The sequence below is a fragment of the Hippopotamus amphibius genome, chromosome 4, assembly GCF_030028045.1.
Source record: "Hippopotamus amphibius kiboko isolate mHipAmp2 chromosome 4, mHipAmp2.hap2, whole genome shotgun sequence".
NCBI classification, from domain to species: domain Eukaryota; kingdom Metazoa; phylum Chordata; class Mammalia; order Artiodactyla; family Hippopotamidae; genus Hippopotamus; species Hippopotamus amphibius.
The window spans coordinates 130,818,258-130,842,313 of NC_080189.1; the positions used below are offsets into that span (position 1 = coordinate 130,818,258).

At 41.6% G+C, this 24,056-nt stretch overlaps 1 protein-coding gene across 1 annotated transcript in view; it reads right to left on the reverse strand.

The window, feature by feature from the left end:
• The window catches only part of CUBN (cubilin), a 275,207-nt gene that overhangs the window by 160,747 nt on the left and 90,404 nt on the right, over positions 1-24,056 (reverse strand). The window contains exon 28 of the mRNA XM_057731754.1: positions 15,769-15,919. Within this exon, the coding sequence (XP_057587737.1) occupies positions 15,769-15,919 (151 nt within the window). The remainder of the gene's footprint in view (positions 1-15,768; positions 15,920-24,056) is intronic.

Sequence of the window (24,056 nt, forward strand, 5' to 3'; positions counted from 1 at the left end):
GGTTTTTAGCTAAGTGTCTTGCATATGACAAGCACTCCATATATACTGTGAACTACAACTGAACAGGAGCTTATCCAGACCTGGGATGAGACGGGAGAAAGACTTGGAGCTGGAAGAGGAATTACCACACCAGCTAAAAAGCCATCATGAATACCCGATAACACATAAGAAATCAATTGTTCATGAAGCTACAGTAGAAACGGTTCACATCTGTATGGCAGTGCACAGGTTTTCAATGTGCTTCTAATGAGCCTATTATCTTATTTGAAATTCATAACAACTCTACGAGGTAGGCAAGTTTGATCATATCAGTCCCATTTTAGAGATGGACAAAGTGAGACTCAAGGAGGCTGCTGAACTCGTAACTCACATAGTGAATGGCAGATCTCTCCCCTCATCCCTCCCCGCCTGTCTCCAACCCCCTACTCCCAGGTCTGCCTTTTCTCCTCTGTGCCTCGTTGGGCATTTCAGCCCTAAGGCCCTGGAACGGCAGTGTTGAACACGGCTCTCATTACCATTCTGTCCATCTACTAAGGAAAAAAGTCACTACAGCACCCAGAAAAAAAATAAAGCAAAAGTCTTTGTCACTTAATTTGAGGCTAATCTGACAAATCTAATATGCTCACATCATTAGATTATCAGCTGAACTGGAATAAAGTAATGTCCTGAAGAGAATCGTATGTTTTTCAGTTCTAGTTAATCTTTATAGAACTTGTAGGACTCGTGACTGATAATCTGTGTGATTCTATTTTCCTCCAAACTTCCAGTCGTCAGCTGAAAGGAAGTGCTCACCTTATCAGCGGGAAGCACAAAGATCTACGGAACTCATAACAAGAAAGAGTTAAAAGTTGTTGCTAAACCTGCTTACTTGTGCAGAAAACTGAAATCTTTTCCATAGAAGAACTTTGCTAACGCTGTTCTTGGGTTTGTTTGCTTGTTTGATCTAAAACAAGCAATGAGCTATAAAATTCCAGAACAACAACAACAAGCATAGTCTGTGTATGTTCTATCCTCAAGGTTTGGGGTGGCTGTTTTTTTTGTTTTGTTTTTTTTGTTTTTAATAAAAGAGCTTTAATGAAAGCATATCAGCAATGAAACGGCTACATGGAATTAGAGGCACAACGTTTTAAAAGCACGTTCTGTATTTCCTGCAATTACAATTGCTCAAACCTCTTTACACTTGGCATTTTTCTGAAACTATGCTCCCTGAACCAACAGCACTGGGAGGGCTGCCAGCTGGGAAGTGACATGGCCAAAGCCCCCTGAGGATGGAGGAAAAGGAACAGAGAATGTACCCAAACAGGACATCTTCAAATCCCTATCCTCTAATTTCAGAGGGAAACGTCTGAGAAATCAGTGGCCAATGTTAAAAAGAAGCTGAAAAGCCAAAGTATAGTAAAAGAATAAATTTTAAACAATAAATGATGGTGTTCACACACTTCATTGAAATGAATGATTTATATTTTAATAGCTTTTCTATAATTTAAAAATAAAAACTTTCTCTTCTGCAAAACCTTGAAAGGTGACTCACTGGTTAGTCCAATTTCCCTCTGATGTACAAAAGGGCAGTATGTGAAGGGGGTGGGGTCCCAGGGAGAAGTTACCAGTAAGGACTCTTCTTAAAAGAGTAAGGTATGGGGTGGGTATAATGTGAAATGCCAACTAGGAGCTCTGAATTTGGAAAGTCCAACCCCAAACAAGGTTGAACTATTTCCTGGAGTACAGAAGCCTCACTTCTTTTTTTTTTTTTTAATTGAAGTATAGCTGATTTACTGTGTTGTGTCAGTTTCAGGTGTGCAGCAAAGTGATTCAGTTAGATATACGTATGTATCTTTTTTTCCAATTCTTTTCCCTTATAGGTCATTATTAGGTATTGAGTATAGTTCCCTGTGCTACACAGTAGGTCCTTGTGGGTTATCTGTTTTATATATAGTGGTATATATGTGAATCCCAAACTCCTAATTTATCCCCCTGCCCTTTCCCTTTATGGTAACCATGAATTTGTTTTCTATGTCTGTGGATCTATTTCTGTTTTGTAGATAAGTTCATTTGTATCACTTTCTTTTAGATTCCACATATAAGTGATATCACATGATATTTGTCTTTGGCTTACTTCACTTTGCATGATAATCTCTAGGTCCATATATATATATAAATGTGCCATATCTTCTTTATCCATTCATCTGCTGATAGACATTTAGGTTGCTTCCAAGTCTTGGCTATTGTGAACAGTGCTGCTATGAACATAGAGGTGCATGTATTTTTTTGAATTATGGTTTTCTCTGGATATAGGCTCAGGAGTAGGATTGCCTGATTTATCTATGAGACATGAAAATAATGTAATTAAAGCAATTTTGAGCAGAAACGTTCAGGTTAAGGCAGAATGGAGGTAGAGACAGATATGAGCTCCTTAAAAAGGCCAAAGTTGTCTAATGTTAACCATGGCATGTACAACCACAAAAAGTCAGTAATTCCTGGCTTGGTTTTACCAGTTAATCCTCCAACAGTCTAAAAGTGCATGTCACCATCCAAGAGTATAGGAGAAAGCCAAATGATAGGTATCCACCCTAAGAGAGAAGACTAAGATCAGGCCAACAGTCCTCTCTGAAGACAAAGCCATGAATGGGGTCCCAAATGCATCTGATCTTAAGGATTTGCAGAGAAATTTTCTGGGGGATTTTGTGGGCTAGCACTGATTATGTCAGGACAGAGAGGACACCAGCTGGAGCAATCACAAGATGAAATCAGAGAAGAAAACCAGGTAATACAAAGACCAAGGAATGGGAAATTCTCCGGAGGAAACAGAAGGAAGAAAGAGGACAAAGCAGGTGACTCCAGGAGAGGGGAAAGTCGCCAAAGCTGCAGAACCTCCTATATGGGGTTGAATGGTGTCCCCCAGAAATCATGTTCACCTGGAACCTGTGAATGTGACCTTATTTGGAGATAGGGTCCTTGCAGATGTTGCCAAGTTAATGAGGCTATACTGGATCAGAGGGAAGCTGAAATTCAGTATAACTGGTTCCCTTCTAAGACGTGAGAGATTTGGGCACAGACACACAGAAGGAAGCAGGCCACAGGAAAATGGAGACAGAGACTGAAGCTACACATGGACAAGCCAGGGGAAGCCAGGGATGGCCAGCAACCAACAGAAGCTAGAAGCGGTAAGGAAGGGTTCTTCTCTAGAGCCTTCAAAGGCATGGCCCTGCTGACACCTTGATCTTGAACTTCGAGACTCCAGACTGTGAAAGAATAAATTCTTGTTGCTTTAAGATACCCAGCTGTGGTATTTTGTTACAGTAGCCCTAGGAAGCGAGGCTGAGGGCCCTCTCCTGGGCTGTAGACCTCACATGGCAGAAAGGTGAGGGGTCTCTCTGGGGCTTCCTTTATACGGGCACTAGTCCCAACCATGAGGGCTTCATGCTCATGACCCGATAGCCTCCCAAAAGCCCCACTCCTAATACTATCACTTTAGGGGTTAGGTTTTAACACATGAATTGTGAGGGGACATCAACATTCAAACTCAGCACAAAGTCTATTGTTGAGAAAACTAGAGTCAAACTTAGCCTAGATATCACATTAGGAGACACAAACTCAAGAGTTTAGGAGGAGGGTTTAGAAAGTTTCATCTTCCACAAAGATTTCATCCCAGACCCAGATTTTCTACTAACCATTTTGTCTAAATGTATTCCATACAGCAATGGCTATAGAGTAGTCTATTTTCAATGGTGTGCACAAAAAAAAAAAAAAAAAGAAAAGAAAAAGAGTGAAAGAATGAGATCATAGCATGAAGTTAATGACTTGGAAAATAGATACAAGGATACAAGGAGCTGAAAAATCAATGCTGTTCATAATTATAAAATGACTTTTAAATTACCACATAAGATGTCATATCAATATTCAAAATTAAGATTATCATAGTCATCAGACTCTCTGAGATGTCCTGAATCTGAACATTGAAGTGTTTCACCTTAGTATACGATTAAAGATACATGAACCCAATGTACCCAAATTTTAGGACTTTTCACATAATATAAATTTTAATTTCCTTTATATAAAAGGATAAAAATCTTTCCTTTTGGGGCTTCCTAGGTGACGCAGTGGTTGAGAATCCGCCAGCCAATGCAGGGGACACAGGTTCGATCCCTGCTCCGGGAAGATCCTACATGCTGCAGAGCAACTAAGCCTGTGCACCACAACTACTGAGCCTGTGCTCTAGAGCCCGTGAGCCACAACTATTGAGCCCATGTGCTGCGACTATGGAAGCCCACACACCTAGAGCCCATGCTCTGCAACAAGAGAAGCCACAGCAATGAGGAGCCCACTCACCACAACGAGAGTAGCCCCCACTCGCCACAACTAAAGAAAGCCCGTGCACAGCAAAGAAGACCCAACACAGCCAACAAAATAAATAAATTTATTAAAAAAAATCATATTTAAAAAAAAAATCTTTCCTTTTGACCCAGAGAAGTATAGTCAATCTTGTCATCTTTTCATTTTGATTAACTTTATCCTTTTTCATCTAATCTACTCATTCCAACCAAGTCAAAAAAATGGTTCCCCAGTAGAAATTCTTTGCTGACAATTCAGGAGAAATCAATCAATCATTCTCTCTTGACATTTTAGAAATTATTGAAGATTTCTGAACAAAATATATAGAAATATCTTCCAAGGAAATGAAATGAGACCAAGGCAGCTGGACTAATTTCCCCTAAAATAAGTAGTCATGCATAAATAAGACTACTAAGAGCTACTTCGCGAAATCCCCCAAATAGGCAGAGACAGAGGAAATGTGTTCTCTTTATGTGATTTGCAAGTTCAACACTCATACTAAGTATTCATTCAAATCCTGCTTTCTTTCTATTTATTTTATTTATTTTTTTTGGCTCCGCTGCACAGCTTGCAGGGATCTGAGTTCCCTGACCAGAGACTGAACCCAGGCCCTCAGCAGTGAAAGTATGGAGGAGTCCTAACCACTGGACCACCAGGGAGGTCCCTCTTTCAATTTAATTATTTTGGTACACAATGTGTTTGGGGGGAGAAGCTCACTGCTCCCCCCGCCCCGGGCTCTCCATCACTTGCCCTCACCCACCCCCATTGCTTCTCTCACCTCCCCCAACCCCTGGCCTTTCTTCCACAGTGAGGTTGCTCCATTTGGACCAATGGACAGGTGTGGGCAGCGCCATGCCAACGGTCATGGTGTCCTCTGACCCTCCAAGCTCTGTCCAAGTCTGAGCCATGAGATGATGCTCTATGATGACAACACCTGGGGTGCAGGTCCCTGACATGACATACGCCACGGGCGTCCGGCCAGCCCACGTCCTCTCTGGCTGGGCTCCTGAATTAACCAAATCCTCAAGTGCTCCACTCCACCCTCATTGTTTACCTTGTCCAACCAATCTGTTACTGGGCAGCTATCCTCCGCTTTAAATGCACTTTTCTTGTAAACTAGTTTGGATAACTAATCTGCGGTAACAGATCAGACGATCTCTGTGGTCTATCCCAGCTTGAAGTGTATGTTTACAGCAACCATATGTAGCCACTGCAGAGAAAGAGCACTTTATGGATGAGGAATAGAGCAGACACTGTGTTGAAGGACAGACAAGCAGTCTCAGCTATTTTGAACTAGTTGTTCACTAAGTAATGTGCTTCACTCCCACCACTGCTACGGAAACCTGAAGAAAGAAGGAACTGTGCAATTCAGTGGGGAGGCCTTGGAACTGGAACAGTATTTACTTGGGAAAGACGGCAGACATTCGTTTGAAAACACCCATTATCCGCGGTGAGAATTTAGCTGCAAAATTACCTACTGTAAGCTCTGACCGTCTCTGTACTGCAGTATCATCTCATCTTTTTTGCAATGAAAAACTGTGGGGAAAACTATTTGTTTGTAGGCAGAGTGCAGCTGTGCAAAACACAGGCGAGGGGAGGGGTTTGACACCACACACTTGGTTGTGTGTCCTCATTCCCTCTTTGAGTTTGGGGAAGTTACTTTACTTCTCTAAGACTCCTTCCTCGGTTTTCTTATCCGTAATATGGGGGTGATGATGCTGATTTTGGAGAATTATTAGGAGGAAACAAGAGATCGTATTTGTAAAGTGCTAGTCAAAAGGCCCAGCACATGGGAGAATGACATCAACTTTTCAAAAATTATAATATCAACATTTTAAATAATTACTTGGTCCAGCAATAATAAATGAGATGTCCATTAAATCAGTGCACCAAGCATTTAAATCATATTTTCATTCACTCTTAATATGGCAATGTGTTTTTATTTTTATCATCATTAATGTCATAAAATAAATTTAAAATTACATTTAGGTAGTAAGATCTATACTATTTAGTCTGTGAGTAGTCTATAAATATGACTAGAAGGAGAAAAAAATTAGGGACAAGGTATATCAATGTTATTACTTATACAGAGAATACAGAATTAGATGAAATTTTCTAGAATGTAGTTACTATCTTACACCACAGATTCATTCTTGGTTTTGTGAGTCAAGGCCACTGAAGGCTGGCTTTAGTTCCTCTGAATACACAGTGGCATACACGAGAAAATGTCACTGGATGCATAATGTCAGAGATAGGTATGGCATTATTTAAGTAAATGCTCAAAAAGAGAAATCTCTGGGGACAAAAATTATGTTCTACACTGAACATCGTGTTTGTTCTGTGTCGGTTTAGTCATTTGGGGCTGCCATGAAATTTGAAACTATAAAAAAAAAAAAACACGGTTTCTTTTTTCATGTTGTGCAGAAAAGTGTGGAATCCCCTGGAAAGTATGTGCAGGATCTATCAGGGGTGTCGTTGCTAAGGAACCAGAACACAAACAGAAGATTCAAGAAAATACTTCTTTTGGGCCCAAATCTCAAGGACTATTACAAATTGTGCAATATATGATTTGGGAAGGTCATGGTTGTTTGAGGGTTACTGTTTCCTTTTTATAACTGTTTGAAAGAGCAGTGATGGAAACAGGGCTCAACCTTCTCAAACAGCAGCGACGTGGGAATTGGGATGCCAGACTCCTGAAAGGTCGCCACTGGTTACGAGACTCAGAGCCAACATTACATGAAGGTCAACTGTGTGTATGTGTATTTTCTGTTGTTGTCAAGGAGGCACATAATGTCAGGATTTAGCTTTTCCACTCATAGTGAAACGTCTGCATAGGTTTACTGCTGCCTCTGATTACTAGGACCATGCTGGAAAAACTGTGAAGCCACGGCAAAAAGAGCTGCATGATTTTCTTAGTATGTTATCATCCCAATTTTACAAATTTATAAGCAGATTTATAACAGAACAGCATCATCCAGTAAGAATGTCTTTCTGAAAAAGACGTTAACTGAGAATTCACCACAAATAAAAATCAGACATAATGTCATAATACAGCAATCTGTGCTTTGGTTCTCCACTAAGCCTGTACTCACTTTCAGTCTCCAGCCTGAAACATTTTCTAAGAGTAACACAAAGACAAAAGTCCAAAATATCAAATAGGATGAACTGGCCAGAATAAGTAGGACAGGATATAGCATGTATAAATGTGAAAGAAAGCCTACTTAGCAGTTAGAGAAATAACTTTTAAATTAAACAGAATTGATGTTTTTTTAAAGGCTTCTCTTTTACTTAAATTCTGACCCAAACTGAATAAGATTTCTTTCTCTTATATCACACTACATAATAAAACAATCACAAGAGTCTGTTTTTCCCTATCTGTCTCTACCAAGAGCTTGCTTACAGATTTACTGAACAAAGGATACATTCTTGATGGCAGCTGAAGCTACTTTAGAGGCAGAGTGGGAGAGGTGTTTTACTACTTCTTTCTCTGTGACATTTTATCTATCACTGCTCAGCAGGAAGAGACACTAGGAGAGCAATTCATCACCAGCAGAGAGAAAGGTCTCTGCCTGAGATGAGGACCAGACGGTGTGATTCACATCCCAGCCTTATAAGCCTGTCCCAGAATCTCTGCTGACCACAATTCAAAAATCACTTTCCTTGCGAGCATTGAAATTCCAGGTTTCTGTGAATGTTTGCATCACGCAGGAGCAGGATTCAGGACAGACAACGGGAAATAAAATTCAAGTTCTTACGATGGCCCTTATCAATATGTTTCTGACAATTTGTCCTGCCTCAACTTCTATCCTCCCTTTAGCTCAGTATTTCTCAATCATTTGTTCATTATTGCCCTTCTAAGGAGGCTTTTTGGATATTTTCCCCCAATTGCTCAAAAAATTTAATATCACATATGCTATATATCTGCTATATACTATATGTATCTGTGCTTTATACATAAAGCATAAGATATTTTCACCCTCCCAAGAAACAGTTTTCACCCCCTTTGGGGCTTGTGTTGGGAACAGTTGTTCTAGCTGAAATACTTGCCTGTTGAAAAACTTTGGCATGATCAACCCAAGCCTCCCTGCTTCTACTTAGAAATGTCTTTCTCTCCCAGATATTAGATTGATTGTTTATTCTTTAAACCTCAGCTCAAGTATCAAAGTGGCCTGGAGGGCCTCTCAAAGTCCCTGCTTCCAGCCTAGGTCTCCTCCCTGCCCTCATAGCATCATAGATCATGGAATCTACCCTGGTTTATCTGTCTGTCTCCACTACTACATGACTAACTCCCTGAAGTCAAGGATGCTGTCTCCTTCTTCTCTGTTATGGGCTGAATTGTGGCTCCCCCAGAATTAACACCCTGAAGCCCTAACCCCCATACCTCAGAATGTGACTGCATTTCGACATAGGGCTACTACCGATGTGATGAAGTCAGAATAAGGGTGGGCTCTAGTCCAATCTGACTGGCCTCCTTATACAAATAGAAAACTTGGACACACAGAGAGCCAACAGTAGGCTCACACAGACAAGGCCATGCAAGGGACATATTGCTGGAAGGGGGACCCCTTCCAGGGCCTGAGAGTGGGCTCTTGTCTAACACTCAAAAATGAATTGTCCGAGGAGACACACGTGCTGACAAAGCAAGAGACTTTATCAGGAAAGGGCGCCTGGGGGGAGAGCTGGAGGGTAAGGGAACCCACAAGGACCGCTCTGCCACGTGGCTCAAAGTCTCGGGTTTTATGTTGATGGGCTTAGTTTCTGGGTTGTCTCTGACCAGTCATTCTGAAGGCCGTAGTCTGAAAGCCAAACATAGAGGCCTCAGGAGACACCAAACCTACTGACACCCTGATCTTGGACTTCCAGCCTCCAGAATGGTGAGAAATAAATTTCCGCTGTTTAAGCCACCTGATTTGTGGTATTCTGTTATGGTGGCCTGAGCAAACATACACTCTCTATAGGCTATAAATGCCGAGCCCAGTACCTGGTGGTGAATAAATATATACTGGTTGGCTGGTTGAATGAATCACTGAATGAAAACATGTCCTCACAGAGGCCCTGAGTGGTCACTCTGATACAGAACCGCAAACTGTCTGTTCTTTGGAGGGAGGCCCACAGATGTGCTCACAGAGCCCAGTTTACTGGGTCTCACACCTAAGGCTGATTACCCAGCACTCGCCTATAAGACCAATGGATAACGGAATTGCAAAAGATGAAACCTTTGTCCTCAAAGGGTGAACATGCCAGAAACCCCAGCACACAAACTCGAAGTCACAAAAGGAATAAAAATGACAAATTAGAAGGAATTCCCCTGAAAGACCAGCAACAACAAGGACTAATGAAATAACCATGTGAGGGACAGAAATGAGTTTAGGGGAAACGTTGCTGGCCTCAAGGAGGTTCTTTGCCAGGGCTCTCAAAATACATTTTTTAGAAGTGCTTTGATACAGTGCTGAGTGTCCACAGGTGGTCAAGAAGGCACTGGCTCGCATTCAAACCAAGCCAGTCATGCAGGATCAGGATACAGTTTTTATAAACCCCGAACCGATGTCTGAAAAACCCTCGAGGCTTGAGAAATCTCGTTAACAGCTGAAAAGATGATCAAATGGAACCAGCCCCCATTCAAGAGGCTGATGTCATCTGTCTCCCCAAAGAAAAGGCCACGCTCTCCTTTGTGAAACCCAGGGTGACATCACCTCCCCATCCATGCACTTCGCCCTTCCTCTGCTGCTCCCAGTTCAGGGGTTTTCACTCTTTGCAAATGTCACTCTTTCACTCACAAAGCTCCTTGACCTTGTTTGTTTGCTGGGTTCCATTGCCAAGTGAAAGAGGGCCCCTGGGAGGGGGCACCAGCAGAGGCGAGGGGTGTGCACAGCTGGCCGGGAGGCCCTATTCACACAGCTTGCAGAAAGTTCTATATTCCCTTCAGCAACCCAGATGCGGGCCCCAGAGGCTAGGCGGAATTCAGCCCCCGGACAATGCCTTCGGCGCCGAATGCTGCCAGCCATTTAGCCAGGCAGGGCAACTGTGGCCATTTCTTTCTTTGCAGAGTGGGATTCTCTTTGATGGTTTGCATAAAGGCAAGGCGGTGTGGTTAATCTCACATCTACAGCGCCGCTCTAAAGCTGCGCCCACAGAGAAAGCCCGACTGTAGATCCATTTTCTCAAAGCAAATAGCAGATTTGCGTGGGCCACAAAGAGGCACATTTTGTGCACAGGTTTACTTATTAACTGGCCTCATGAATGAAGTGCATGGGGAGTCTTCAGCAGCAATGGGCAGGAAATGATGGCACTGCAGATTCTGCACTGCTAACGAAGAGGTTGTGGGGGTTCTCAGTGCATAGCTTGGAAGAGCCTGGGAGGGGAGAGAGGGCCTGAAAGGAGATTTGATTCCAGTGAAAAGAGGCTCAGCGTTTAAAGGCACTTGCTCTGGCCAGGTGAGGCGGAGCAGCTTCCTGGCCGGGGTCAGGAGAGTGTCCCGGGCCCGGGCGCTGGAGCCTGATTCTGACACGGAGACCCCAGGAGGCTGTGCTCAGACACACACAGACACACGTGCGCGTACACAGACACACGTGCGCGTGCGCACACACACATTCAAGGGTATTTCTATTATTCTTTAAAACTGAGACGTACTTGTAAATGTAATTTGGATCTGGTATCGGTTTTATATTTATTTACTTCTATTTGGTACTTTATTTTGTATTCAAATTCCACAACACTCTGTGTTGCTTCAGTGCTTCCAGATCCTACTCAAAACTTTTTTCTGTAAGTCAGACAAAGACAAATATTGCATGATAGCGTTTATATGTGGAATCTAAGAAACACAACAAACTAGTGAATATAACAAAAAAAGAAGCAGACTCACAGATAGAACAAACTAGTGGTCACCAGTGGGGCAGGGGGGCAGGGAGGGGTAGTGGGAGGTACAAACTATTGGGTGTAAGGCAGGCTCAAGGATGTACTGTACAACATGGGGAAGGTAGCCAATATTTTGTAATAACTGTATATGGAAAGGAACCTTTAAAAACTGTATAAAAATTAAAAAAAAATTTTAATGACAAGGAAAAACAAGAACTGAAAACATTTTATTTCAAGTAAACATGGATAGGAGTGGCTCATTTGATTTTCTGTATGTACATGTGATACTTCAAGGTCGTAAATGCTTCAAAGCTCAATGTTCAGATAATCTCCCAAATAAAGATGCATAAAAAGAAAAAAAGCCTCATTTATCTGAAATCTGAAGGGTTTACAGAAAAGAGAGGGTATGACCCCATCCCTGCCCGAGTCGCTCACAGCGAGGGACCCAAAGGCCACTGCTTCACTCTCCAGCTCTTCCTGCTGGAACTGCTCCCTGTGACGCTGGACTCTAGCCGCCCTGGACTTGTGCGTCCCTCATACTCACCCTGCTCCCTCCCACCACAGGATCTGTCCTTTTCCTTCTCCAATCTGCCTCCTAAATTCCTGCTTATTCTTAGATTTTAGTTTAAAAGTCACATCCTCAAAAAAAAAAAAAAAAAAGTCACCTCCTCATGCAGGACTGCCCGCCTCCTGTGCTGCTCAAGTCCCCTTCTGTGTGCTCTGTGGCATCGTCACACTGCTGATTTTACATCTATTCATGGCTTATTTGCCTGATGGCTACTTCTCCCAGTTGCCTGTAAGCCCTTACGAGAGTAGGAACCAGGCCTGTGGGTGGGAGTCACACACTGTCCCCAGCCCAACAGAGCACCTGGCCCCAAACAGTCCCCTAATATCTGTGGAAGGAACACATGGATGACTAGAAATAGGATTTACGTCTTCAGTTTACCAACAATGGGTGAGACGTGAGGGAACCTCTTCCATCAGAGACCTTTTCCCTGACCCTTGTCTTTCCTGTTGGTCCCTCTTCTCGGGCTGTTTTGAGTTAAAGACCTAGTTCAGATGCAGAATACAAACTCAGCATTGTGTAGCTATAGTGTATGACAGTTAATTTTGCACAGACCTAGACCACTAATAGCTCCCTTCCAGAAGGTTCTTCCCAAGAGTAATTTATATCTAGGGAGCAGCATAAAGTTAAAAAAAAAAAAAAATTGGTTCAGTTCTGGTTCCATCTGGCAAAATTTTGTTGCACAACTCTGGTTCCAAGCTTAGCAAGTTTTCAACAATTGGGATTAAATTTTGAAAGAGTAAACAGGAAAAGCGAATAGACAGAGGGTGTCTTTGACTCTCCCAAATGAAGACAGATTTCAAATGGGACTGGAAGAAAAAAATTTTCCCAACCAAAACTCAAAACTTTCAGGAGACGGTTCAGCTGTGCCTAGAATGCTGGCTGGAGGAAGCCATGATAGTGTCATGCAGTGTAGCCAAAAATGACCATGGAGTCATGCTCCTTAGGGTGGCCTTGGACTAGTATGGCTGCAACAGCCTAGAGGGGAGAGGAAGTAGCCCACTGGGGAGAAAGGTATCACCAGAAAAATAAATCACTGCTCCTAAGATTCTCCATCCTAGCTGCGTGGCACAATTCCTTAGGAAGCTTTTTAAAATTAGCCATAGTCAACGTTCCACCGCAGACCAATGGAATCCTATCTCTGAGCGTTGGAACCCGGGCACGGGTACTCGTTAAGACTCCGAGGCAATTCCTACATGTATCTTGGGCTGAGGACCACACCCCTAGGCCCCGAGCCTCCATCTCCTGGTTGGCATTTCTTACTTTCCACTCTCTCTCTCAGTGTCAGTAGGATGAGAGCTGGGTCTCCAGTGAGAACGAACCTTACCTCTTCAGACATTCAAGAGGAGAAAGCACTCCAAGTGTGGTCTACAGAGATGCACAACCCGCATCCCCTGGGAACTTTTCAGAAATGCAGACTGATGGGCCTTACTTCAGCCCCCGCATCAGAATCTGCATCTTAACAAGATCCCCAGTGATGCATATCTGTGTGGAAGCTTGGGAAACACTGTTCTGGAAAACACCCCTTGCCCTTCAAAATCTGTGTTCTGTCCCAAGATTTTTCTGTTTCTTCTAGGTCTTTCCACACTGTCTCTAGTTCCCGTCAGGCCATTTCTGAATCACAGAATACTAGAGGTGAGTTATATTACAGAGATGAATCAACCCAGCCCCTTCATTTAATTGATTCATAAATTGACATTCTAAAGTTAAATCTACCTACTTGCTTTAGAGGACAATCCAGGACTTCCACAAGCATAATTATCATAGCTTGTGTACCTGGGAATTCATCATCTGCACTTCAAGCTATAAGTAGCTGTGGATTACCACGGAATATTTTTAAATACTAAAAAACCCCGTAGTTATAATTTAATGAAATACACTGAGTGTCCAGTTCATAATAACAGAATGTCTTACATTCTTGAATATATAATAGGGCTCTTCAGTTGTGTGCTGTGCTGCAGTGCATATAATAAATTCACTGTGTTGTTCAAATCCTCAGAACACATTCCTGTGAGCTCACCCTGGGCTCACCCCTGACTGTGACAGTAGGACCACAGGCATCTGTGTGTGATTCCCAGTGTAACACAGCAATTCCACGTCTCTGTCAAGTTGATTGAATCATAGTAGTGAGCCCTAAGCCCCTGGCCTAGAAATGCTCATATAATACTCACAAGGACTATATTTTTCAGGTCTACATCACCCTAGCAGAGTGGTCCTCCAACGTTACTCACCAGGGAGACTAGGTAAGACAGACTATCAGGCGTCCCTTCGGAGTTTGCCATTCTGTACATCTGGGACGGGGCCCGAGAATGTGCATTTCTTACCAATTCTATGTGATGCTGCTTTGGGGGACCATGTTTTAAGAAGCACTGCCCTGGGGCCCTCTCCCTTCTGACTGGGCCACGTAAGGTCCATTTAGAAGTTTCAGAACTTGCGTCTAAAGTGAGTTTTCATCTGCAGAGGAATGATGACCCCTACCTGCTCTCTGAACCACCAGCAGGTAGGCGGGCGCTCAGCTGCCCCTACTCACGTGGAAGGTGCGACCCCATCCTTGGCTGGGTGTGTCACGAGCTCAAGCTTTCTGCTCAGGTTCCCCTTGCAGCCCAATCCTACCCCTCCCTCTTCTCTCACTGATTGACTCTCGTTCCTTCCCTTCTATCCCTGTCACTCCTTCTCTGCTCAATGTCGGGGTGAGTCTTAAATCTCATTCTAGTCCATTCCCCCAAAAGGACCTTGGGACCTGCTTGTCACACCCAGGTACAGGTCTTCACCCCTAAAAACTTCCTTCTGCTCCCTCCTTTCTCTTAAGCAATTTACCGCTGTACCTCCTGAAGGTGTTACCCAAATCCTGTCCACTTGAACTTCACTTCCTGTCTTAACCCCAACAGGATTCAACTCTCCAAGAGCCACCAACATCTGAGTAAACTTTCTAAGGCCTGGCACTAGAGTACCATGCAGGTTCTGATGCAGGAGATAGCTGGGCCTCAGGCTGAGCAGCTGGAGTCTGTCCCCTATGGACAGGTGCTCCAAGATAAAGATAATGGCAGCAGCAAGGAAGAGCTGAGTCCTGCTTGGATAAAAGGTAAAGAAACCACATGTTTCTCATTCTTGAGGTCAAGGAGAACTTCCAAATTACACATGCACAGAAAGGTTCCTCAGGGGTTGGAGAAGGGATGGGGTGTCAGACCACAATATGTTTTACCAACTTCTCAGAGACCCTTGAGTTGGAATTCATCTTGGCTAAAACGTGCACGCATGAGCAACTAAGCCCATGCACCACAACTATTGAGCCTGTGCTCTAGAGCCCATGAGCCACAACTACTGAGCCCACATGCCGCAACTACTGAAGCCCACGCACCTAGAGCCCATGCTCCACAACAAGAGAAGCCACTGCAATGAGGAGTCCAAGCACCACAATGAAGAGTAGCCCCCGCTCACCACAACTAGGGAAAGCCTGTGTGCAGCAACAAAGACCCAACACAGCCAATAAACAAATAAAATAAATAAAGTTTATAAAAAATAATAATAATAAATAAATAAATAAAAGATGCATGCATACACAAGGGAGGGCCCCGAGTCAGACCAAACAAGGACTTAGAGCAAGACAAAGCAAGCTGATTGGCCAGAGGAAACCCGGAAGAACTGCCCCCATATAAGTGCTTAAACTACCCCAAAGGCGTAGCTTGCACTCTCTCTCTCTCTCTCACCCACCCATGCTTTCTCCATACATATTTCTCTCCTAATAAACACTTTACCTGATTCACTATTTTCCGTCTCTTTGTTAAAATTCTTTTTACACAGCAGACAAGAGCCAGGGCAGCACCACGGCCTGGGTTCAATCCCTGGTCCGGGAGCTGAGATCCCACCTCAAGCTTCTGCAGCCATGGCCACCCCACAGCCACCTGAGATCAGTTCCACTATTTGTGGATGGTATTGTTTCCAAATACAGAATTGCAAAGGGAACAGTTTTGGGTCAAACAGCAACTACCAAATACAACCGAGATCAGCAGAGGGCTTACCTTGGATGAACCACTGCATCTGAAATCCTTTCTCACGGCGACCGACCCCGTCGGTATAAAACAGCACTTGAAGCCTGGAGCCTGTAGTGCTCCCTGAAGGTGGAATGTCTGCTCCGCAATAGCGCCCCATCCGCCGTGGGCCATCGTAGAGCTGAAATCAGAGACAGGCCTCCCAGTGTGAGAACCTCACAGAGCTTCTCAGATGGAAAAAGCAAAGTCCACTCATGCAGTGAAAACTGTTCCTTGGTTCAAAAGTTACAGGTAAATCTACCGAGGTGGGCTGAGTAAAGGAATTAAAAATATATAATTATATACAGAGAGCGGTCCCTCCAAAGTATAATCTGGGCACAGAAGAAGGAACTGCTGGGCCAGATGAGATGGGTTCACATATGAATCACACATCCGAGATGTTCAGTGAATAACAGTATCATAATCATAAGCTATAAATTTAAAAAATACATATTAACTATAAACAATTAGACATTTTAGAGAGCTATGAAAGGAAAATACAAAAATTAATCCCATTGAAGAGAACCACTGTTAATATTTTGTTAATACCAGAAGCTTCTCTTACCAACATTTTTTTTTTGTTTTATATATGTACATACATATATGTGTGCAGGGGTGTGTGTGCGTGTATCGATTTGGGCTACACATTTGTGTTCCCTGTTTTTCACTAAGCCTGTCACTAAATAGTCTATGCAAACATTTTTAATGGTGGCATAAAATACTACTAATATACTGTATTTACAATTCTGCTGTTGTTCACTTAGGGTATTTCCAATCTGAGTGCCAATAAATAGAAGTTTTTCTTTGATAGTTTAAAGTTCTCTCAAGAAAGATTCCTATAAGGGGAATGAATCAAAGAGTATAATCTTTCATGGCTCTGGATACATATTATTGAATTTCTTCTTGTTTTTTAGCTTTTTACTTTATATTGGCGTATAGTTGATTAACAATGTTGTGTTAGTTTCAGGGGTACAGCAAAGTGATTCAGTTATACATATACATGTACCTATTCTTTTTCAAATTATTTTCCTATTTAGATTGCTACATAAAATTGAGCAGAATTCCCTGTGCTATACAGTAGGTCCTTGTTGGTTATATTATTAAATTTCTTATCAGAAACTTTATATCAACCAGTTTACAGAAATATTTATTGCAGGAACTCTGGCAATTATGACTATTGTTTTTTTTATTATTTTTATTGGAGTATAGTTGATTTACAATACTGTTACTTTCTGCTGCACAGCAAAGTGAATCAGTTATACATATACATATATCCACCCTTCTTTAGATTCTTTTCCCATATAGGTCATTACAGAGTATCAAGTAGAGTTCCCTGTGTTATACAGTAGGTCCCTATTAGTTATCTATTTTATATATAGTAGTGTGTATATGTATGACTGCTGTTATTTTTAAACCTGGGGCTAATAGTGAAAAAAATTTTTTGTAATTGCCTTAATTTGTTACTTTGGGGGATGAAGTTTTTTTCATGTTTATTGGGCATTTCTTTTTCTTCTCTTGCAACTTTTCTGCTGAGGTCTTTGCCCATTTTCCCACTGAAGTATTAATACATCCTGTTGTGTACCCTTCATCTGCCTCATTTAATAATTTTATCAGATATATATCTCCAAACTGAAAAAATAAACCTCTCTGCCATACCTCTTCAATTGAGAAAAATAATGATCATCCAAAAAAGACTGGCTTCCGTATAACTCAGGCCATTACATCTTCTCTTAATTCCCCATTAAGAGACAGGGGATAACTGGAACAATTAGTTATCCTTGGGATGAGCCGCCCATTATAATAAAATGGAAAATGTCTTTATCATTCTCTTGGGGAGTACACACGTCTGAGTGTACGTGTGAGTGTATGTGTGTGTGTCTGTATGTAACTGTATCATCTGTATTCAATAAATTCCAAACTGCCCAAATTATTTTTATTTACTGAGATGTTATGATAAAAATACTCTTTGAAACATGCTGCTTTGAGCATGGAAAACTTCATAAACAAATTCTACAAAGCCCCTCCATGGAGCCTTTGCTAATCCCTGTAGCCAGTCATAAATTAGTTTTCCTTTGAAAAACCTCAGCTTTTCATTTGTGCTTCCTTGTGGAAATGGTCACCTTCTGATGACGGGCATGTGTGTCTGTCTCCCCTACTGATTATAAATTTCCTTAGAGCCTGACCACCTCTCACATCCCCTCACAGCCTGGCGCAGGGCTCTGTCTGGGGCAGCTTCCCAATACAGCTTCAGTAAAGGAACACGATTTCCCCCACAACTGCATGGATTTCCATGGCATGAAACTGCATTTTTACTTGAACCCTGCACAGATACATATTAGGGTCTTACAGTCCTAAACTTCAGTGTGCTCTTTTCAGGCAGCAAAGGGTCTGAAGGTCCGCTGAGATTTAAAAAGAGAAACTCAGAAGTCCGTCATATCACTCACCCTTAAGTACTAGACCTAGTCACTTTATGCAAATGATAAAGATGAGGCTGATTTTTCAGACGTATCCCTTCAGCTTCCTTTTAATTTTTTAAATACTGCTGCTTTAAATATGGACATTATCAAGCTTCTAATATGGTAGGTGGTTGACAGATGTCTAAAGAAGGAAACAAAGATGAGAGAAAGGATAAAGCCACATAAAAAGAAGAGGAAACAAAAACAGCCCTTCACCATCTCTGGCCCCACCATCCACTGCAGGAGGTGGAGGTGGGGGAGGAGTCCGGGTGGCGATCTGTTTACTCCTCAACTGCTGCTTCACTGTAGGGTATTTATTTCAGCCACAGAGTTTTCATTAAGCCTAGTGTATGAATTCCAATTCAAAACTAATTAATACAAAAATAAACATACTGTTCTCAAGCCGAGGCACAATCAGCAAGAAAACACTCCACTGTTTTCCACTCTGAAAGGCTCCTTCTGAACTTTGGATTGTAGTGCAGAGGCCAAAACTTTAATCACTTCACCTTTATCCAACATAACATGAGGTAAGATTTCTCTAGAACCGGAGTTGCCCTAAGCTCCGTGGATCTTTTGAAACACGAGGCAGTGACATTTTGAGGGAACATATTTTAGATTCTGTGCAAGGTCATAAACAGTGTAGTGTTTTTGCCTCCCAGCTCAGCAAGGTTAAGAAATGTGACATTTTCACATGACTTGGAAGGGATTTCTTTTTCTTCTTTCCGGATGGGATGACTTCATTGAAGGAGAGCCCCTGATCCCAGTGGTTCTTAAATAACACATTGTGGATGGAATGGCAGGGTGGGGGCAAAGGGAGTGTGTTTGGAGGGAACCGTGATGAATAACAATGAGTTTCTTTTGCCTTTGGAGGGGAGAGAATGATACACTGAAATAAACATCAAATAGACATTGATGAAAATACTTAAATATAATGTCAAATACATTAATGAATTAATTAGGGTAGAACAATACCTCTATAGGGAAAAAGAAAACCCATACCCCTAAACTTATGTCCTTCTAACGTTTACACTTAATTAAATCAGGGGTTTTTGTTTGTACTCACACAGATGGCTAACGTCACCTCAACAATTCATTCCCGCGTAAATTTACCACACAAAAAAGAACAGTCATTTTTCAAAGTACACAAATACTGGTTGCCGTGGAAACCAGTTGCTGCCCGCTGCTCCAGATTCTGTTTTCAGAGCAGAATGTTAACCACAGAACATTCCAGCTGTGACTCACTAGGATGACTGGCCAGCATGCGGCTGGGTCCTGCTAAGGGTACCATTTCCCCTGCTTTTAGAAAGCCTCAAGATTTACTCCATCTGAATAGTATTCAGGGTTGGAATTGAGTCCATAGAAAGAAAACTGGTAGAAATTAAGAAGTGAAAGATGAGATTCTTACTTTGAATATGAAGACTGAATTTGTATAACTGTGTTTAGAGGTTTGGGGTTTTTTTTAATACTTGAAATGCTGCTTACATTTTCAAGTTGGCCATTTAATGTATCTTCAAATGTAGATATGTGTATGTACAAAACCTCCTGTGTAGAATCTTTTCAGTTATTCTCTTAAGGGGAATATTCATTTAGGATTTTTATGTTTTAGATCTTCCACCCCCCACCGCCACCCTGAAATATCTCAACCACTCTTAAGACTGCTCAAAGAGGAAGGAAATCTCTTGCCTAAGCCACATTTAACAATTTCTATCTACTTCCTTTGCATGGGTTTGATAATTTGGTGCACGCAGAGTTGATGAGACTATTAGAGATTTCAGACTACAGTTGCAACATGAAATGATTGGTGGACTCCTAAATAGTACAGACCCATCCATGCATACAAAATGGAAGATAGGAAACCAAAGACACATCACTGACAGAGCGAGATTTTTACAAGATGAAGGTTTTTGTAGGTACTTTAGAATCGCTGGAACTCAAGTCTGGAGGAATTCAGGGTCAGCTACTGTGTAACCTGTTCCCTCAGCAGGAGTCAACTTTAAGAAGTGCAAGAATTCTCAGGACAGAAATGTGCTTTTCAAGTGCCTTTTTGTTACTAAATTGTTTTCTGATTTTTAAAATTTGTGATTGTAATGAATGAAATCATAACTGTCTCCTACCTCAGTTTGGGATGTAGAGAGAGACTTCTAAAGCCATTTTAGAATCACAGTGAGTAACAACTAAAACTCAGCCCTTTCTACTTTAGATCGGCATCTAATTCATACCTTTTTCTAAGTGCTGTTTTTCTTACTTACTTGAAGTTTTTCTGGAAGAAAAAAAATTTTTATAGTGGAGGATTAATCTTAAGAATTAATTATTAATAATCAATAATTAATTAATTAAATATGTAAGTCCATATAAAGAAATCAAGAGTTTCTTTGAGATGATATCATTAAAATATGGAGAAAATTCTTGAAAAAATTTTTGCCCATTTCCTATTACAAATCTTTAAAATCTCCAAAAGAACTTCATCCTTAGAGTTTAATATGTAATTGAAATAATTCATCTGCCATGAGGGACAATTCTAGATGTAGAAGAGAATTCCTGATATTTTTAGAGAATAAAAATTCTGGTCAGTGTAAAGAAGACAGTTAAATTTTTGAGAACTCGGTGAGTTCATAGGGTGGCTTTTTTAAGTCAATGTCACTAGTAGAAGATTATATTTCAATTGCGATCAGGACAGTAATTTTATTGTAAGAATACACTAGAGTATATTCAATGTGGTCAGTGTCAGACTCTAGATTAAAAGTCCAGTCTAGTTCTAAAATTTGTTTAGAATACAATCTTGTGAAAATCACTTAACCTCCATAAGCTAAAATTTCTTTGTAAACTTGGCATCTTAATGGTACTTATCTCATAGGGTTGTTGTGCTTAGGAAATGAGATAAACCATGTAATAGGTTGAGGATGAGTGCTGGTATATGGAAAGTACCCCAAACGTTATTCTAACTCTTGGTCAGAGGCAAAGGGAACCAACATTGTTTCTATAGAAACCATACAGAAATAGCTTTGAGAGAAAAAAATATGATGGGTAGAAAGAACTTGAACTGACTCATGTAAAATATTTCTCAGAAATCATCCCTGGCAGGCCAGACGGGGAAGCAACAAATCAATGAATTACTTGTGAGGAGATGGATGGCCATCGAGGGCAGCATGTTGCTACGACAACCTGGTTTTGTGTGTTGCTATGACGACCTGGTTTAGCATGTACACTGAGGCCATCCCTGACGTGTGGGGTGCAGAGCCCAGCGCAGATCATACAGTGGGGGAGACTAAGCGCGGAGTGTGTGTCTGGGTGGAGGGAGGTGGTGGATTATGACAGGGCTGGTGGTGAAGAGGACACTGGGAAATAAGTCCAGGCTGCCCTGGTGCGTGGATCAAGGAGAGACCACTGGTAAGCAAAGTGGCTCTACCTTGCTTTTTTCTATTGCAGCCTCCTCCCCGCTGTCCATCCTGCCAGCCTGCAGCTCTGGTTGCGTGCCCACTGGAGCTCCAGAGGAGTGGGAATTGGTGAATTTTTGGAGCACCGCTTCTGATTTTCCCCACCCCAAAAAAACAACTGTACCAGGAACTGTGGGAACTGCTTTATTAGAACAGTTATTGAGGACACTTGCCCAAGTTTACAAACAAATCTCCTGGATAAACTTGGAACTTTCAGAGTTTACTTTAAATTTGAAGGGCTTTGAAATGTGCCTGTAACAATAAGAGAAACTGCCAAGCAAGATTCATTTAGTAGGGTAAAAGCTCCCATTGTGGATGAGAAGAGCCTGGGGGGTGTGGGGCGGGGAGAAATAGAACCCAGTTGTGGGAGGTAAATCAGGCAAATGTTTATTTAAATGAAAGTGCATCAGCAGAGCATGGTAGACTAGATGGCTCTGTGATGGCCCCAGGAGATGAAAGCTCCTCTGTGAGATTCAGAGGTGCGCACTGCGCACTTGGATACAGAGGCACACATCTCCCGGGCACAGGAAAAGCTGCGCTGCCCTGTGCTGCAGGGTGTGGCAGGAAGCATGAGGTACCATCTAAAATTAAACAATGACTCACAGTGCTGGGCTTTGCATGAGACCAAGAAACACCATTGAAAGACCACATTCTGAGTTATTTTGTGTCACTCTGTATTAGAGGTTGGTCTCAAACACAGACCATGTAGTCTCCTTTCCATGTGGTGGCTACTTGCCGTCCCCTCTTAATAGTGTGTTGATATTTATTTTTGCTTTCTATATATTACTTATTTTAGAAGCCATAAAGGCTGATTTGGGTTGGTTTGTTTTTTTAAATCATTGTTTAGTCATGGATGTATGCAAAGGTTTAACTACAAAGATGTTTCATCTCAGCATTGTTTATAAGAGTGGAAATTTGCAAAGATTCTAAGAGTTTCACAACAAGAATGGGTGGCTGTATTGTGATGATGGAACATTCGATGTTGCAAATGTTGTGGTGAAACAAATAACAAGGAGAAACATTCGCAAGCTACTGTCATATGTAAAAAAAAGTCGTTATAGAATAGTATGTACAAAATGATCCCCTTCGAATATTAAAATAAAATAAATATATAGGGAGGGTCTACAGGAAATAAATACCACCAAATAGTATCAGTAGTGATGCAATTTACGTTGTTTTTATTTTATCAGGTTCTTCTACATTTTCTAAATTGTCTGCAATGACTGTATTGCTGTGTAACCAGATAAGTTTATTTTTAAAGCATTATCTCTGGGAATCTATTGACATAGCAATGTAGATATGCACTGGTAATGTTTTTCTAGTCTCAGAATTCCATACCTTTTTAGGTTCTCAGATACCCAGCTAGTCTACTAAAAATATCATGTCTGTCTCCATAATCTTGTTTATGTATCTCAAGATTATCCATGAAAATTAGCCCATTAAAATGTTATTATATAAGGTAATCTCCTCCAGCATTCATTTAAAACTATATTTTATCCGCAATGCTTCCTTTTTAAATCATAACTAGGTTTTTTATTATTAATTAGATTAATTCTTTGATTTAAAAAAAGCATTCTTACAGATGTTCAGGGACTGAAGAGCTCTTACAAACATAAGTTTTGATAGTCACTGACGGACCAATAAGTGCCTAATTCCCTCCCTAGTGGGAAGTGAAATGCTTTGAAAGCCAAGCATTTTCTCCCTCATGTGTACATGAACATTTAATTCATGAACCACAGCCTTCCCTCTGCCAACTCTACTGCTACTGTGAAGCACTCAACATTTACAAAAAATTATTCTGCCTCCTAAAAGCCTCACCACCTGCTACAGACAGACTCAGAAACAGGGAGGGACCTATAGCACAACATGAAATCCTAGAATCTGGAGCTGGAAATACTGAGAGCACTGCCATGCAGGCTCTTTCCCAGTTGAGCAAGGGTGGGAAGAGAAAGCCTGCTCAATATATAAGTATGTGTAAGAACTGAAGGGTAAAGATGTCATTTTTGGAAAAATTCTGAAATGTTGCAGGTGGAAATCGTTCCCATTGTAAAAAATAGTCAATCAGTGGAATTAACTGAAATCCACAACAATGACTCTTGATGTTTGAATTTAGCCTTCTGATTAATGCCTTCTCCTTCATGCCATTTTGCCTCTTGGATGGTGGAAGAGACCTTGCATGCACTTGATGCCTGTGGTCTGAGGAGCAGAGCTGGGTGAGGACCACCAGGAAATAGAGCAATTTCAGTGTGGATAGAGCAATTTCAAGTTTTGAGCATCTGATGGAATTTTCCCTGGCTTCCGGGTAGTGTGGAAATGATCCATAGGTCTGATTATTATTTATCCTGATCCTGCCTTTCATGTTTGAGACAATATTGAGAGAGGAAACACA